General features: G+C 46.8%; 1 protein-coding gene across 3 annotated transcripts; it reads left to right on the forward strand.

The window, feature by feature from the left end:
* The first annotated feature begins 36 nt into the window (after window positions 1-36).
* upf2 (UPF2 regulator of nonsense mediated mRNA decay) lies at window positions 37-17,945 on the forward strand. 3 transcript variants are annotated; one of them, XM_049030662.1, is made up of 23 exons: window positions 37-98; window positions 566-669; window positions 1,605-1,979; window positions 2,630-3,409; window positions 4,386-4,546; window positions 5,040-5,222; window positions 5,310-5,465; window positions 5,881-5,984; window positions 6,504-6,589; window positions 6,887-6,995; window positions 7,204-7,317; window positions 7,444-7,560; window positions 7,789-7,974; window positions 8,158-8,361; window positions 8,759-9,034; window positions 9,175-9,358; window positions 10,302-10,453; window positions 13,956-14,060; window positions 14,148-14,246; window positions 14,632-14,802; window positions 15,819-15,960; window positions 16,445-16,565; window positions 16,940-17,945. In XM_049030662.1, exons 3-23 carry the CDS (start codon window positions 1,606-1,608, stop codon window positions 16,947-16,949), a joined length of 3,834 nt encoding a protein of 1,277 aa, XP_048886619.1. In that variant the 5' UTR covers window positions 37-98; window positions 566-669; window position 1,605; the 3' UTR covers window positions 16,950-17,945. The 3 variants fall into 3 exon arrangements, with proteins under 3 accessions (XP_048886619.1, XP_048886602.1, XP_048886612.1); XM_049030645.1 differs by having other exon boundaries at window positions 566-663; XM_049030655.1 differs by lacking the exon at window positions 37-98 and having other exon boundaries at window positions 538-663.
* Window positions 17,946-18,274: the final 329 nt, after the last annotated feature.

The raw sequence follows: 18,274 nt of genomic DNA on the forward strand, positions 1-18,274 counted from the left end.
GAATCGTTCGCACGGCCGCGTCTTACTGGCCCACAAGCTGTCCCGGTCAGTCAGCGCAGCGCAATGGATCCTGGGGCTGTCGGCCACTAAGCCGTGCCGTAAGGGGACAAAAACGCGACAGATGACCGTTACATTTGACATTTTTATTCCCTTTGCTCACTTATGTGGAATGTTCTCCAAAGTCCCATTTTATAAAAATTTAATTAGCTATGATTGACTTGTTTTAAAGTTTAGTAAATAATGATAATCGAGTATTGGGTTCCAGTCCTTTTTTAGTAATGCGTGACATATTAACAGTACACAAACAGTTTTAGAGTTTTAATACAAACTTTGCAAGGTCGTACTGCATAGTATAAGTAAAAACGACATAACATAATTTCAGGTATTCTTTTTGCCATCTTTTGTAATGTCGGGCAGAATAAAGTGAATCTCTTAAGGCATAAACAGCAGTGATGTACAATTGTCACGTTTATGTGCAGCAATACTGCACCCGAGGCGTCCTCGCATTTCTGTTATAGGCGCAGAGTTGTCATCGGCCGGTATGAAAAGGCCCTTTTTTAAACAGGCACCTTGCAGGCCACCTAACTGAGGTGGTCCTTCGGCGACCGAGAAGGCTGCTTCACCCACTAAACAGACCCGATGTTTTTGTTGAGGAAAATGAAGGTAACGGTAATTGAAATTCATTTTGATTTCCGGCCTTGAATTCTGAATGTAATTAAGTATTTATATGATTGTACAGGGATTAATTAATTGTCGTGATAGTTGATTTAGCAAAATCTAATTTGCCAGCTGGCTATGCTACTTTGTTTATCATTGATTCTCTGTAGCTATCTAGGCCTGAAGACATAATTTGGTTATAAATTCTGTTGTGCGGGAAGAGTTATTGCATGCTTTTTCTGCTGAAGTGTGTGGTCGTATTGGGGAAGCCGTTTATTCGTGTAGCTACCGAACAGCCTAAATGTCCTTTCTATCAAAGGCCTAAACGAATAGGTCGCTGGCAGTAGTGTGTGCGGAAGCACGACAGGTTTCCTTGAGGTGTTTGGCTGGAGACTTCGTAATATGCATAACCGGTGACTTGTCGCATATTTTTTACCCAATGAATTCAGTGAGCATGACACATTATGAGCTTTAAGATTAAGCAGAGATCGCCTACAAACGAATTCAGTTTACGGATGAGTATGAATTTTGTCAGACTGAAACATATCTAGAGTGCGTTGTTTTTGCGATGTGGATGTCGGAGGTCTAACTTTTTGACTCGCGCGGGCAGATGACGGCTTGCGCGTGTTGTGCATGAGGCTCCTTGACTAACCAGATTACTTTTATTTGTTTCTTTTAAATAACCAGTTGTTCGAACTTCTTATCGGTTAAACCAAGTAATTAAGATTTTCTGTGTAATACGGTGTACAAAATTTAAAAACTCTTAGGTGTGCATATTCAGTCCTTTTGAGTTCAGATTTTAGAAACTAAATTACTGGCTCGTAAGATGTATTGCAATTTTTGTTTAATTTCATACTAGCACATTATATGACAGTAGGGAAATGTGTAGTTGTGGAAATTTGTATGAGCAAGAAAAGCAGTACTTAGAATGTTGACCCTCTTTGCAGCATGCCTGCTGAAAGCAAGAAGCCAGTAAACATGGATGAGAAAGACGTGTGCGTGTTCACCAACAAGGACAAAGAGCGAGTGGGGGAGAGCCGTCCCTCTTCGTCTCGGGAAAAGGGGAAGGAGGACACCAAGGTGAGCGGGAAGAAAGATAACGGCAAGGCAGCAGCGGCGGAGGAGAAGAGGAGGAGGCTGGAGGAGGAGAGGAGAAAGAAGGAGGAGAAGGAGCGCAAAAAGAAAGAAGAGGAGAGGCTGAGGGTGGAGGAGGAGCAGAAGAAGAAGGAGGAGGAGGAGAAGAGGCAGCAGGAGGAGGTGGAGAAGAGGATGCAGGAGGAGGAGGAGAAGAGGCAGCGTGAGGAAGAGGCAGCACGACTGAAGTAAGGGGGCAGCTATGGAGATTGGGGTTAGACAAAAAGCAGGTTCGCGCAGGGTTGGGCTGGGGATGCTTGGGCTGCGGATGCTTGGGCTCCTTTTGCCACAGTCACTGGAAGTACCCCCCCCTTTGCGGTTTTAAGTACCTTTTTGATAATCACCAATAATGCAAAATTTACCTAGGGGACCCTCCAGGCTGGCAAAATAAGCCCCCTGTTCGAATGCCTTTGCATCGAGCACTGCTGAAGTCCTGTGGTCCAGCAGTGTACAGCAAAAGATTTGATTTACTGTAGGAGTTCTGTTAGATCTTTATTATATAAATGTGCATTTTGCGTCACACTTTTACAAATGCATAATTACTTGGCTTGAGTCTTCTCATAAAGTTTTACCTGGGGTGGGGAGCCTGTTCCATGGCGGGCCGGTGCGGGTGCTAATATCAGTTGTTCCCCAGGACTGGAGTTGAGAACCATCATTCTGTTATTGGCTGACTGATTGATCATCACAAAAACCCGCACTGGCCCTCCATGGAAGAGGTTCCCCACCCCTTGTTTATACAGTTATTCAGGACAGTGCTGGTTATTTACCTTTTTCAATAAAACGTTTGAACTGCCTTGTGAGTCGTCTCTCCAAGCCTTTTCCATCTGCTCCCCCACAGAGAGAAGGAGGAAGCGCACCAGCTTCACCAGGAGGCCTGGGAGCGCCACCACTCCCGCAAGGAGCTGCGCAGCCGGAACCAGAATGTACAGGACTCGCGGCCAGAGGAGGCTTTCTTCAGCCGCCTGGACTCCAGCCTGAAGAAGAACACGGCGTTCGTGAAGAAGCTGCGCACGCTCACGGAGCAGCAGCGCGACTCGCTCTCCAACGACTTTGCCTCGCTCAACCTGAGCAAGTACATCGCGGAGGCCGTGGCTTCCGTGGTGGAGGCCAAGCTGAAGATATCCGACGTGGGCTGCGCTGTGCACCTCTGCTCCTTGTTCCACCAGCGCTACGCTGACTTCGCCCCGCTCCTGCTGCAGGCCTGGAAGAAGCACTTTGAGGCCCGCAAGGAGGAGAAGACGCCAAACGTAAGCAAGCTGCGTACGGACCTGCGCTTCATCGCCGAACTCACCATCGTGGGCATCTTCACCGACAAGGAGGGCCTGTCGCTCATCTACGAGCAGCTGAAGAATATCATCAACACAGATCGTGAGGCGCACACGCACGTGTCCGTGGTCATCAGCTTCTGCAAGCACTGCGGGGACGATGTCGCCGGCCTCGTTCCTCGCAGGGTAAAGGTAGCGGCAGAGAAATTCGGCCTGGGCTTCCCTCCGAGCGAGATCATCAATGCCGAGAAGCAGCAGCCCTTCCAGAACCTGCTCAGGGAGTACTTCACCTCCCTTACCAAGCACCTGAAGAAGGACCATCGCGAGCTGCAGAACATCGAGAGGCAGAACCGGTGAGGCACCGGGCAAACTTGGCGTGTTCTTGCAGGGCGTCATCCGAAAAGATCTAACATGACAAAAAAATAGTGAAATGCAGAGATTTTGGCAAAAAAAATATTGCTGTGTACATAAGGCACTTCTCCATACAGCGCATAATGCTTAAAAGGGTTAGCAGTCAACTCCGGGAATTGTATGCCTTATCCTGAATAAGTAAGTCAAAAATTCCAAATGGACATAAAATACGGACACCATAGGGTAGGAGAAGTTTCCCATTTACTAGGTCTGGTCAAACGGGGATTTCCCCCATGCAGAGCGAACAAGCTCCCCATTCACAAATCAGCATCCATTTTTATACCTTTGAATTTTGAAACCCTTCTGTGGGTGACAGCCCTAAATGAACTCGCCAGTGATTCTGATTAGCTCAGCTCTTTGTTCCTTTGTTAGCTTGGCTCTTATCGATCTTGCTGCGTTTTCAAGGTTCCTGGTACGCATCTCCGTTCATATGGTATTCTATCTTCAATAAATATGAAAGCGTGAATAAACATTTCAAAGGGATTGAAGTTGATTATGATAAATTGGAAAAATTAAGTCCTTTTGCATAAGTATTGATTATTACACCATAATTATTGTTGATAGTTCTTCACCTACAGACGCACTGTTATACGTATAAGCATAATGAAACAAAAATTAATTGAGTTTGATATGTGTATGAACATCATGGGGGGAATAAGTCTAACTGAATATGATATAGGCCATTAGCAAAACATGTACATCAGCTACATTGCTTTCCTTTCTTTTAAAGGCACACACACACACACACCTACAGGTTAGAGTGAAGACTGAGGTCAGAGAGCAGGGTTGGTAATTTATCCGGCTCCCTCGAGTATTGGTGGGCCGTCTTGTGTTCTTTGCTGGTCCATCACTGTGTGAGTACATCTGCTGCCCCCCTTTTCAAAGCGAGATAAGAATGTCCTCTGTTTGCATCTTCAGCCGTATTCTACATTCCAAGGGCGAACTCAGCGAGGACCGACACAAGCAGTACGAGGAGTTTGCCACGTCCTACCAGAAGCTGCTTGCCAGCACGCAGTCCCTGGCGGACCTGCTGGATGAGAACATGCCAGAACTGCCCCAAGACAAGACCGTTCAAGAAGGTAGTAGGTTTTACATTAGGACCCCGGGAAGCCTGCCGGAAGACTATCAGAGCCTTGTAGACAGACACCTCTGCCTGTGTTTCTGTGCCTTATTGCTTTCTGCTTAGCTTTTAATGGTCTTTATAATCAGGGACTGACATAACTGGTACACAGGTCTGCATTTGCGGTATAAGTGGGAAAATGTGTGGTAATTTTTTTTGTCATCACAGCTAACTTTCTTTTTGCTGTTTATTGAGAGCATTAAGCTTCAGTATAGTCAGTATTGTCAGAGTATTAAGCTGCAGTAATGTTGGGCCGCCTTGGCCACACCATACATCTGTTTTGCAAAATTTTCAGCGTTGATTTTTCCTGCTCTGCGCTCACTAAAATAATATTTTGAAGAAATGATGTTTTAAAAGTCTTCTGTGATCTTAGCCTTCTAGTCAGTTGTAGTTTTGCCCCCAGTCTGACAGGCACTCATGGTGCTCCTCCTGTGGGTGTTTCCGTGTTTCAGAACATGGTCCCGGCATCGACATCTTCACTCCAGGGAAGCCAGGGGATTATGACCTGGAAGGAGGCATTTGGGAGGACGAGGATGCTCGCAACTTCTACGAGAATCTGGTGGACCTGAAGGCTTTTGTGCCTGCCATCTTGTTCAAAGACAACGAGAAGGCTCGCGATAAGGAGGAGGTCAAAGGTATGGAGCTCGCCGTCCAGAGAGGAGCGTCTTAGGATTCCCTTCAGATGATGGTCAATAGTGTGTTTGTGCTGCGTGATGCCATAGATGCAAAGGATGGGAAGGAGGTTAAGGAGGTGAGCGGTACAGAGGAGCTGGAACTGGAGTTGGAGACGCTGGACATCGCCGATGACGCCCTGGAAATGGAAGGAGCTGACGAGGTTGACGGTGATGAGCTGGCCAAGAAGCTGCTGGACGAGCAAGGTGGAGTGTGCTACCCAGGGCCTTCAGAAATGTCTGTTTTAATTAAATCGGCGAATTCATGGTGGTTTTATCAGGGCACAGTAAGTGAATTGGAATTCCCATTTCCGTGGGAAGTCTGTTTACTAGGTAGTGGTTTGTAGATTTCAGGTGGCCGTGAATGTTTGTATCAGAGTAGTAATACGGGTAGGTTGCAGTGAAGAGGGGAAGATGGTAAATCACTCCAGAGTCATGTTTGGCATTTCCAGACCTGGAATGGTTTATGGCTCAGAAGATCTAGTAGATGGAAGATGGAGACACTAACCCATGTCATGAAATTGAGCATTTCCTCACAGGATAGAGTCAAGGAAAGTGGTGGAAGCAACCTCTCTGTTGTAGCCTTGGTCATAGTAAAACATATATATTTCCCCCCCCACAGAGCAAGAAGATGAGGAAGCCAGCACTGGGTCCCACCTAAAGCTCATTGTTGATGCCTTCATCCAACAGCTGCCCAACTGTGTCAACAGAGACCTGATAGACAAGGTAGGGTAACAACAGGACAGTGTGGTGCCCAGAGTAGCTGTTCTGCAGGCAGGGGTGTGTGTGTGTGTGTGTGTGTGTGTGTGTGTGTGTGTGTGTGTGTGTGTGTGTGTGTGTGTGTGTGTGTGTGTGGGGGGGGGGGTAATGCATATATTACATTGTTGGGACCAAATGTCACTGAAACTTGTTTCTTAACAGTGTGACTGTTATTTTGACCTTGTGGGGGTCATATTTTCAGTGAACTGTTTTTATTTTTTAGATGTTGATTGAACCGATGACGCAGATGAAATAAAATGATAAAACATGTCAAGGGCGATGCACTATAATTGCATTGTCCAGACTGAAGAGGCGTATCTGAGCTGTTGCTGTGCATGTCCTATCAGACCATGTATCCAGCTGTTAATGACCAAATCACATGGTTACTCAATTGTTTTAACTGAAGAACATGTTAGCGCCACCTTCTGGTGGGTCCAGACTGTCCGAGCTGTTAAGATTGATGTGTGCTGCTTTTCATGTTTGCAGGCTGCAATGGATTTTTGCATGAACATGAATACAAAGTCCAACCGGAGGAAACTTGTGCGAGCACTCTTCACCGTCCCAAGGCAGCGGTGAGGAAACCCTCCTGCTTGTCCTTCAGCTCCCTGAAATTGTTGCTGCTGTAATAGCATCTTATTTCATGATTTGGTCTTGCACAAACCACATGGTGGCAGTGTTCCCTAGCGTAGCTACTTAGCTGAAGTTGTTTTGTTTCTGAAACGTGTTACTTTCCGTACCCTACATGCTGCGCTTGTAATTTAGCTATTAGTGGTGAAAAGGTACCAGTGCTGTTTGTGCAGAGCTGCCGTGAATAAACTCTTGGTGTGGTGTCAGTGTGTCACAGTGTGGTTCTCTTGCTGGTCCCACAGGCTGGACCTTCTGCCCTTCTACGCCCGGCTGGTCGCCACACTGCACCCCTGCATGTCTGACGTGGCTGAAGATCTGTGCTCCATGCTCAAGGGCGACTTCAGGTTCCATGTATGTCTCTCGATGCTAATATCTTCGGCAGCAGTTTAGAGTGAGCTTGATGCGACCACATCCTGTTTGTATGAATGTGTGGAGGACTGATGCAGGACTATAATTGGCGGTTTATGAGAATGGGAGCGATTTTTAAAAAAAAATGTATTACCAGTTATATTTTCTGCAGTTTTCCCGTTATTTTTAAACCACGTTTGGGCTTTTGCAGATAAGAAAGAAGGATCAGATCAACATTGAAACAAAGAACAAGACCGTGAGGTTTATTGGAGAGCTGGCTAAATTCAAGATGTTCTCTAAGACAGACACCCTTCATTGTCTGAAGGTATCATGATATGCTAATTTTTGCCACACAATGTAGCCGTCAGTCGTGGTTTTATTTTTGGGGAGATTCAGATTTTTTGATTATGTGCTGTATATAGCTCATTGTAACGCCTTTGTCGGCCTGCAGATGCTGCTGTCAGATTTCTCCCATCACCACATTGAGATGGCATGTACCCTGCTGGAGACAAGCGGACGCTTCCTCTTCAGGTCTCCAGACTCGCACCTTCGCACCAGCGTGCTCTTGGTGAGTTCCGGCTTCCTTGGGTTAAACACGCCTTGCTCTAGTGAGCCCTTTTGAAAAGGAAAGGCACTGGGGTGTTAAACTTCCTTCTTCTTCTTCCTGCTGTTGTTTTTTTGTTTGTTTATGTATGTATCATAGCAGAATAATGTGCCTCAAAGGGCAGAAAGACCTTTACTTGGGGAGGGGGTGGGTCCTGACTGAGGATGCTGACAGGAACTTGGTGTTTTTTAGGAGCAAATGATGCGCAAGAAGCAGGCTATGCACCTGGATGCACGCTATGTGACCATGGTGGAGAACGCCTACTACTACTGCAACCCCCCACCAGTGGAGAAGACCGTGAGGAAGAGGAGGCCCCCTTTGCAGGAGTACATTCGCAAGCTTCTCTACAAGGACCTGTCTAAGGTCACCACCGAGAAGGTTCGTAGGGGGATACCGCTGACATTCATGTTGTCATCGGGATGTTGACAATGTCTGGTCCTAACAGTCTTTCACAAGTGGTCATGTAATGGTTTGGTGACCTTTCAGCCTTCTGTGGTCTAAACCTTGACATCTTGCACCTCCAGATGGTTTAACCCTGCGATTAAACTGTTCGTCTCACAGGTGCTGAGACAGATGCGTAAACTTCCCTGGCACGACCCCGAAACCAAGAGCTATCTGATTTGCTGCCTGGTGAATATCTGGAATGTAAAGTATAACAGCATCCACTGCGTGGCCAACCTCCTAGCTGGCCTGGTGGCATACCAGGAAGATGTGGGTATTCACGTGGTGGACGGGGTGCTGGAGGACATCCGGCTGGGCATGGAGGTGAGCAGGATGGTCTTCATATAGCCGATAATGAAACTGATTAGTCTGTCACTCTTGAGCTGGAAATATACTAATTAGACACTTTGTCTGGAAACTGCTTAATCATGTTGTACCACGACACACCCATGTAAACTTGAGACGAGACTGTAGTGAAACATGCTGTATAAATAAATTGAACTGAATTGTTCTCAGCTCATCAGGAACATCAAATCGTGCGTACATTTGTGCGATGGTTTTGGGAAGAAAAACATGACAGCCAAATTTATGACACGGTGACACCTAAAAAAGTGAGAGTTGCGTATGTAATTTGAGTTTGTCAGTTGGCGCAGACTGTTGTGCTGCAGTACAGCCAAAGGCGGCATTTCTCCCTGACTTAGTGACCCCCTCCACGTTGCAGGTAAATCAGCCCAAGTTCAACCAACGGCGCATCAGCAGCGCTAAGTTCTTGGGGGAGCTCTACAACTATAGGATGGTGGAGTCGGCCGTGGTCTTCCGCACGCTCTTCTCCTTCATCTCCTTCGGGGTCAGTTCGGATGGCTCACCCAGCCCGCTGGACCCTCCTGAGCACCTGTTCCGGCTGCGCCTGGTCTGCACCTTGCTGGATACTTGTGGCCAATACTTTGACCGGGGCTCTAGCAAGAGGAAGCTGGACTGTTTCCTCATCTACTTCCAGGTTGGTGTGATGGGCCGACTTCAAGATAAACCTTGTTGATATGATAACTTATTCTTAATCAGTCATTTGGGTTTCACCGTCCTGCGAAATTTTGGCACAGTTTTGAGGAGCTGAGGATGATTGTCCCTCATTGCTCACAGCGTTACATTTGGTGGAAGAAGGCTTTGGAGGTTTGGACGAAGGAGCACCCGTTCCCCATCGACATCGACTACATGATAAGCGACACGCTGGAGCTGCTTCGTCCCAAGATGAGGCTGTGCAGCTCGTTGGAGGAGGCGGCCATGCAGGTCGCCCAGCTGGAGAGGGAGGTGCTCGTCAAGCTAGGTGAGAAGCTCCCTCGGTAATGACTAATGGGTTAACATTGCGTTCTGCGGAGTGCCTGGTCTGGTGAGTATCAGAGCAGAGATAAGGAAAGAGGAAGCGGCTCCTGCTTGGCGAGTTCGCCTGCATTTCTTCTCGGCCTCACCTGACAGACAGCATTCTTTAATCTGGAGGAGGCTTTCCCACACCCAACTGGTTTTTGCACATTTAGCTTTTTTTTTTTTTCACGTTTGGCAGCGGACTTTTCACTCTGCTGTAAGGCGTTCATTAGGTTTAGGTGCCCCTACACTAACGGAACTGGACTTATGTCCAGGGTTCTACACCTATGGGTTCTCGACTTTGTACTTTTGGTCGGTTGTCTTTCAGTTTCCGCCATGAGAAAATAACTGAGCTGTTTGTGGCAGCTACTTGTCGCTCTGAGTTTGCTGTCAAGAACCTCCACCTTCAGCTGTAGTGGTGTGTGAACATTGAAGTGATGCGGATGTTATGTTAATGGGTTAGCTTCTAAAGACCGACTTGGTTGTAGACTCAGAGCCAAGCATATTTTCGGTTGCCTATAAAAGGAGTTTAGGTGAGAAATGTGGTAAACATCATTAGAGCATGACTGTAGTGTTTTGGAATCACTACGTGCTGCATTCTACCTGATGGATGAATGAGCTTTGAGTCACTTTGGAAATGAAGGCGACTTTGAAGATCGTCGCTTGGGATGCGTTTGATTGAACTTGTTCTTATCGTTTTCCCCCCAATCTGGAAAAACCTGTTGCTCTTTGATTATGGATGTGCTTCTCTTTGAGAAATAGGTGGTTGGATGGTAATGGAAAGTGGTCCAAGCCTCACCAGTTTGTCATAAAAACAGTCGCTTCATTGTTCTTCTTTAAGCTTTTTCTTTGTGTGGGAGGGGCGTGGATCAAGATGGTTGGACATTTTGTCTTCCTGCATTTCCCAGGTCTAGCTGTGGAGAAGGACGACCGGTCCTCCAGCGCCATGGGTGAGACAGAGGGACTGGATGAGGAAGACGATGACGACGATGAAGAAGGAGGGGCGGAGACGGAGGAGCAGTCTGGGAACGAGAGCGAAATGAATGAGCAGGAGGAGGAAGTACGTGAGAGTTTCAGTCCCCACAGCTTGATCGTGTTCTGCCCACGTTGGTTTGTATTCCAGCAGCTGTCCGTTCTGCACTTCCTCCCAAACGTATCAGGCCTGTCGTGATGATCGCTTTTGCTGGACGATATATTGTCCCAGAAATGATTGCGGTAAACGATATTATCGTCACTTTAAAACCATGTTTGCCTCTGGTGTATCGGTGATGGCATAATGATGCAAAGAGCAGTGAACTTTATTCGGACACTGGAACTGGAATGTCAGAAAATGTGAATATCCTAAATAAATAAAAGCACACAAGCAAAAAATTAATTCCTTGACAGGCGATATGCTACCAACCCAGTTCTGCAGTGGCTAGGACCTTCGTTAAAAGTGCAACGTGACAACAAATGGGCTGTAAGTTAGATGTAAGTAGCAACAAGAAGTAACATCTTTGACCTGACAATGTCACTTTAGCGCTCCTCCTTTTAGAGCCTTTCTGGGCATAAACACAAAGGCCCTTGAGTGGAGATTTCTAATAGGGGTGTAACGATATACTCAGCCCACGAGACGAGACACGATATTGGGTTCACGAGAACAGGACGATACAATATTTTTAGCAATATTTGAAATATTTAAATCTTCAAAGAGGAAATATATTACTGGAAAGCAGCCTTTTATTTCATTAATTTGAAAGACAGAAAAATGCTAAACGATGCAGATGTTTGGTGAAATGTGTTAAATAATCACCATCATCGTATGCAGTGAAGAACAGATATCTAACACTAAAATATTTCACCACAAACTCAGGCAGACTTCTCTCCTATTTGACTTCTCAGTTGAACATAAAATAGAATATAAATAAAACAATATAAATACCAGACATAAAACTTATTTTTAATGTTTCCTTCACCGGTGCAGTGGATTTAAGTACAGAGCTCTGATGGTGCTGCAGATGGCTCTGCATAGCAGTAGCGTTTGCCGCGGTGCACGGCGTTATTTTCCTAAGGTGCTTACAGACGGTTTGTGTTTCGTCTGTCACCCTGTCGCCGTTTATATTTTCCGCCGTGTGGCCAAAATGCTGCCACACAAAAGACTTAAAACTGTCTGGCGCATCTACTAATGGTAATTTTGTCAGACGCAGACATGCTTGCAGCAGCTGATTTGAAGGGCCTTCACGAGACCACCATTCACCCTCAGAAATCAGAAATCTCATCATGATGTAATATCGCGAGATCTCGCGACGCCTAATTTCTAACGTACGGGTTCTTCCCGGACCACCTTTTTCTCAGAACGTTCTATTATCCTGTGGAGGCTCGGCTGAGTGCCGCGGATGAACCTCCATCGTTCATTGGCCAGGGGAAAAGTAACAGGAAGTCAGAAAGTAATCAGACTAAATATTCTACATAAATACCTTTTCTTCCCTTTATGATCAGAATGGCGATACAAATGTCTAGCGGATTTGAAGAATGGTTGACTGACAATAGCAATATGCAACATGTATCCATGTATGGTTTTTGTCAGCGTTATTGTTTTTAATTTAGTTTGTACATAAACTTTTTTATTTTCATTTGAAATCTAATCTAGTTTGGTGGGTGGTTTCTTTAGTTTTTATTTTATGTAAGTCTAATTAGTTATGTATTTATTTTGGGTTTTATTTTATTTCTAGGGATTGACGGAAAGGGACTGTAGCACTTTGCTGGCTGCTACAAAATGTCACAATGAAATGCCGTTGGCTATTTTTGTGGTTGAAGTACATGACACGAGAGTTCTAAATATAAATCATTACTTCAGCTAAATAATATTTAAAGCTAACAGGAAGTATTTGATATTTTGTTTTTTTATTTGTTGGTTTTGGAAGCAATATTTCTGGTAATTGTTTAGTTGTAGTTTTCTGTGTTGGGGAATTCCACCCCCTGATGCCGGTGTGTGATATGATTGACCGCTGGAGGGCTCCGGTCAGAGAGCACTGAGTCGTTAAGCAGAGTTAAGAACTTTACTACGTAGCAGGTTACAATTCCCACATACAAGATGGAGCACTCAAGGGACAGGATTGACATGTGGACTGAACTGAAGACAGAATTCTGCATAATAAACAAACAGAATAAAGACATTGAGGCATATGGCACTGTTACAACAACACATTCAGCACTGAAGCACAAATCACTATAATTAGAACTATGCAGTATCTATACGAACAGCCTATATCCATTAGCTTATACAATCATTATCAAATTCAGCCATTCATCTGGACATCATTATAATTAACACTAAATGCGTCCAACCGTCGAACGCAGCCGGGTTATATTTACTCACCAGGCGAACTCGCGACTAGCACTTATGCAACTTTATAAATTCCGCTAACCCATGTAAACATCGCACAGGCAATCGCATAACATTCATGTAATTCGAACATTAAATGCTTACATCAGCAGTGACTTCTGCTTCAGCTGAGTGCTGTAGGCAGAGAAAAATGGCAACCTCCGTTTGCCCGACAGCCTCCGTTTGCCCGACAGCCTCCGTTTGCCCGACAGCCTCCGTTTGCCCGACAACCTCTAACATATGCTGCCATAAAAGCCCCATAACGAATCAATACAATTTTCAGAACAAGAGTCTCAAATCGAAAGAATTCACAACATTCTGTTTTTCATATCTTACTTCCCTAAACTGAAATAAAATATTTTTGTTATGGATTATAGCTCTGCCTTGTGTACTGTAAGTACCTAGTGCGTGGTTGATTTTTAGTAATTTTTTTTTCTTTTTCTGCATCAGTACCACATTTCATAAATGTGATTTTTAAGAGCAGCACTAACCCAGGCCTGACGTCAAAATACACAGTAATAACATCGTGGCCGGTTCTGTACTGTGTCGCGCACATCATGCCCAACGCGCTTTCATATGACGTATGAATTAGTGCTCCAGTGAGCAGACGAGAGGCCTGAAGAGGCATGACTGGCTAAAATGTTGGTGACATTCATTTTTATGTAAGCAAACGCATATGTAAACACAATTTGCCAATACTGAGGTCAGAAAAAATGGTCCTGTCCATATATTGTGTGTTAAGTTGCTAACATAATTGTGATGACAGACCCATGCTTATAATGGAGCGGAAGTGTTATTGTATTATCTATAGGCTGCTAGGAAAATCACTAACCCACACAGGTCAGGTGGACCCTGGGTTTCTCAGTGTCGCGGCAGCCTGAACAGGCAGCCAGGATGAAGACAGCAGGCCCTGTTGACAGCCTTGTCACTTTTCTATGTTGTGTCAACTTTATTTTCCACTTTCTTTGGTATTCGATCTACATCTGTGAACCAGTCATGGTGACGCTGTTATAATCTCTTATAATCTGTTATAATCTGGGATTGATCTGGTATGCAGGTACGCATTTGTGGTATATAGGTTAAAAGTGGTACTAATTTATGCACATTTGCACAAGTGAAGTTTGTATAAGTACCAGTTATGTCGATCCCTGGTTGTAATCCAGGGATGTACTTAAACCGTGGCATTTCTGTGTTTTAGGAGGGCTCTGAAAATGAGGAAGAGGAGGGGGAGGAAGAGGAGGAAGAGAACACCGACTACCTGACTGATTCCAACAAGGAGAATGAGACTGACGACGAAAACAACGTGAGTGCTGAGGCTGCAGCCCTGCCGCTAATCCTGTTAGCCGGCTGTAGCGGTGACCACACCTCGCCTCTCCCCTTTCTGTCCTAGGAGGTGACGATCAAGGGAGGAGGCCTGCGGCATGTGGCCTGTGCTGAAGACGAGGACTTCATCCAGGCTCTGGACAAGATGATGCTGGAGAACCTGCAGGTATCGGCCACTTCCTGCGTTTCTGTCTAGCGACGTTTCCTGTGTAGTTATAATTTTTTATTTTTTTTTAAATTGCACACCTTTATTACCATTGCATCCTGCATTTTCATTTAGTGACTGAGTTCCATTCCAATGAGCGCGTGTCTGCCTGTGTGTCTGTGCCTGTGTATCTCTGCCTATGTGTCTGTGCATGTGCGTCTGTCTGCCTGTGCGTCTGTGCCTGTACTCCAGCACTGAGCCCTGAGGGTTCTGCATGTCCTCCTGAACACCCCCTGTGTGAATGAGTGCTCCTGTATCTGTGCGCTGTCACTGACACACATTCATAGGCACTGAGCTCTAATAAGGCCCATCTGACTGCCTTCCCCGCCTGCTCTGCGCCCCACAGCAGCGCAGCAGCGAGTCAGTAAAAGGGCACCAGCTGGACGTGGCGATCCCGCTGCAGCTGAAGAGCCAGCTGAAGAAGGGCCCTCCTCCAGCCGGCAGCACGGACCCCGACACTGAGCTTGCCGACACCATGCAATTTGTCATGCTCACCCGCAAGGGCAACAAGCAGCAGGTACGCATGCCGCCCACCCGCTCATGTGACCTCTGCCCGCCTGTGTCACACACCCTTTTCTAAGATTTTTCATTATTCCTTAACCATTGTGGCTCAACTCAAACAGATATTCGGTATATATTGGTATTGAAATTCAATATAACCCTTAAAAGATACGGGCATCTGAAAATGGTTGACCAAGCATTTTTGCGAATGAAAGAAGCATCTCATTGAATTTCACGCCTGTGTAACTCCAAGACTATGAGCGAGGCCAGGGGAATACTTTTGTTTTTCATTAAGGCCCAGGGGCAAACAATTGCCACAAAATGGTTCAGTTCTGAGATGGTCGAGCGCGGACCATTTGAGTTGAGCCAGAATGACTCCATAATCTTTTAGTAATTCTTAGCAGGTTTGTCCAGTTCCTTTCAAAATGACTGACCTACATACAGAACATTGTTTTTAAAATGCTGATTTTTGTGGGCCAGAATGTGGCTCAGCAGGTTAGGACGCTGTGCTTGTGATGGGAAGGTTTCCGGTTCAAATCCCAGGGTTGATAGAGTGATTTCACCCTTCATCTTGAAGAACTGTCTGACCTCGCTTTCTCAAAAAAGAAAAGTACGTCACTTTGGAGGAGGGGGGGGGAAGTTTGGGTCATGAGGCCGGGTAACAGTGGGCCCTGTGTGCAGGAGTCAAACCCAGCCCAAACCGCGCCCCCGCCTCAGAATGACCCACTTGTTCAGCCTGCCTCTTCACAACTCGGAACAGGAGTGACCTAAAATTTTCCTGCTTCTATGAATGTGGAGAAGCCGACCGAGACCCAGGCTTAATATTGTGCCGTCGTTAGATTTAGAAAATGACTAACAGGCCTGCACACGATCTGGCACACGGTTCTGTTTTGCTGCGCTTGCCCAGGGTTCCTGCTGGGAGCTGCTTCTCACTCTGAATGGGCCGTTGTTACGGACGCTGCTGCTCGGGTTTCCGTCTGCAGCCGAATGGGTGTGACTGCGTGTCACCGCCCGCCTGTCCTCCTTCCACAGTTTAAGATCCTGAACGTGCCGCTGTCCTCCCACCTGGCTGCCAACCACTTTAACCAGCAGCAGGCCGAGCAAGCAGAGCGTCTGCGCATGAAGAAGCTGACACTGGACATCAATGAGAGGCAGGAGCAGGAGGATTACCAGGGTGAGGGAGCTCGGCGCTCGGCTTCGTGGACCAAACTGGGTCTTTCCTCCCTCCTCGGTCTGTCTCCATCTCCCTTTGACTGTCTGTCTGTCTCTCTCGCTCTGTCTGTCTGTCTCTCTCGCTCTGTCTGTCTGTCTCTCTCGCTCTGTCTGTCTGTCTCTCTCGCTCTGTCTGTCTGTCTCTCTCGCTCTGTCTGTCTGTCTGTGTATCTCTCTCTTACTGTGTTTCCCTCCCTTTGACTGTCTGTCTGTCTCTGTCTGTCTCTCTCTGTCTGTGTATCTCTTTCTTGCTGTGTTTCCCTCCCTCTGACTGTCTGTCTGTCTCTCTCCCTGTCTTTCCGTACCCCTTCCTTTCCCTCTCTCTTCCTCTCTCTTCCTCCCTCTCCGGCTCCCCCTGTCTCTCTCTTCATCTCTTTCTGTATCCCTCACTTCCCCTCTCTCCCTCTCACACACACACAGATAGTAAAACGCATTGCCCTTTGCAGAGATGATGCAGTCGTTGGCTCAACGGCCGGCCCCTGCCAACACCAATCGCGAGAGGCGACCACGGTACCAGCACCCTAAAGGAGCGCCCAACGCAGACCTCATCTTCAAGACTGGGGGAAGGTGGGCAGCCGTCTGACAGCCTGTAGCCAGCAGGGGACCTTTCCACATGGAAATCTGTTCCCTGCCTGCAGAGCCAATTAAAGAAAACCATAAAGCAGCCTTTCATGGCCTTGAACCTAAGGTCGTTTGCTGATGTCAAGATAACTTCTTGTTTCTAATTCCGTTCACTTCAGTTCAGTTTTTGAATATCAGCACCTGCCAAAAATTTTTTAGTCTTTGTTAATAGGTGAATTAATCCTTGAAGTTAGTGATAAAATGTGTCACGGGTCTGAGATGCTCTCTTGGAGATGGAAGCTGAATTAATGGTTATCTGACGAATCGGCGTAGACCTTCTGAGCGGCATGTTCCACAGTGACGCTGCTGCTCTCTTCCAGGAGACGCTGAAGCGATCAGTGGTATGACCTCCTCGCTTGGGCGCTGACCTACCCCCCCCGGCTGACTGGAGTACACCGTCGCCATGCGAACGGGAGGGGCCATGGGCTCCTCCCCCCATGCGGAGCAACACCAGCATCTCTCTCTCTCTTACACACAGAAGCACGTGCACACACACGGACACACGCTTAGCCACTCCCAGCCAGACTCAGTGGCGGCGCGACCCCTTCAGTGGGAGAATGCGTTTGTGAGGCGGCTGCCGTTCCCACAGACCCTGCCGGAGGACCAAGATGCAACAGGATCAGGGAGCACACCAAGGTCATGCACCCTCTTCCTCTTAGAGGGGGTGGGCTTACAAAAAAATAAAAAAATCAGTTCTTTTGTTTTAACGCTGCCTTTAGTTAAATCATTCTTTAGATTGGAGGGCCCAGATGGGGGGAGGGGGGCAGTAGAGGGGGATGATGGGAGAGCAGCCAGGCTGAGGGAAGAGGCAGCGAGTGGACATACGATGCATGGTACCAAGATGGCCGACTTTGTTAGCGCGTCCGCTCATCCACCATGCCGATGGCCCTGCCTGGAGGATTCTGAGAAACCGAGTGCGGAGGGTCGAGGTGGCGACTGGCAGAGGGACTGACCGATGGATTTACCAGCTTTTCATTGTCTGATTTAAAAAGGAAAAAAAAAGATAAATATTTATAGATGCGGTTTATTTTTTCATTGATGTTCTGACAGGAAGCCCTTTCTAGGTTGCGTAAGGCTTCAGCATCGCAGGCATTTCTGTGCATATGAGTTTTGGTGTTCTGTAGTTAATGCCTGTGTGAGGTTTCTGTCTACAATCTGCAGCTGAGTTTCCTGCTGATCCTTTTGAAATCTGTTCCAAGTGTCTGTCTGGTTTAACCTTCTTTTACCCCCCTCTCCCCCTCTCCTCCATTGCATGGCCTGTTCATACCAGCACTGCTGCTGGCAAGCAGGCTGCATCTCGGATTGCAGTAAACTGTCCAAATGTCAGTTGTCTGGCTCCTCATTTCTGTGCCTGTCTTTTAAACCCCCCCCCCCCCCTTTTAAGTGAGACGTGACGGTGTGGGGATGGTACATTTATATAGTGCTTTACGGTAGCCTTGCGGAGCCCCTGGAACCACCACCACCTTGCTGAATTTAGCCAGGACATCAGGGTACCACCCCTACTTTTTCCCAAAAGATTCCCCGGTTTCTCTTATGACCTCAGGGAGTCAGGACCTTTATTTTTCAGCTCCTCAGAAGGATGGGAGCATTTTCACAGCACAGTGTCCTTATTGCCGCTCTGAGGTATGAGGATGCACACTGACCACCACACCAAC

The sequence above is a fragment of the Brienomyrus brachyistius genome, chromosome 1 (genome assembly GCF_023856365.1).
Source record: "Brienomyrus brachyistius isolate T26 chromosome 1, BBRACH_0.4, whole genome shotgun sequence".
In the NCBI taxonomy this organism is placed as follows: Eukaryota; Metazoa; Chordata; class Actinopteri; order Osteoglossiformes; family Mormyridae; genus Brienomyrus; species Brienomyrus brachyistius.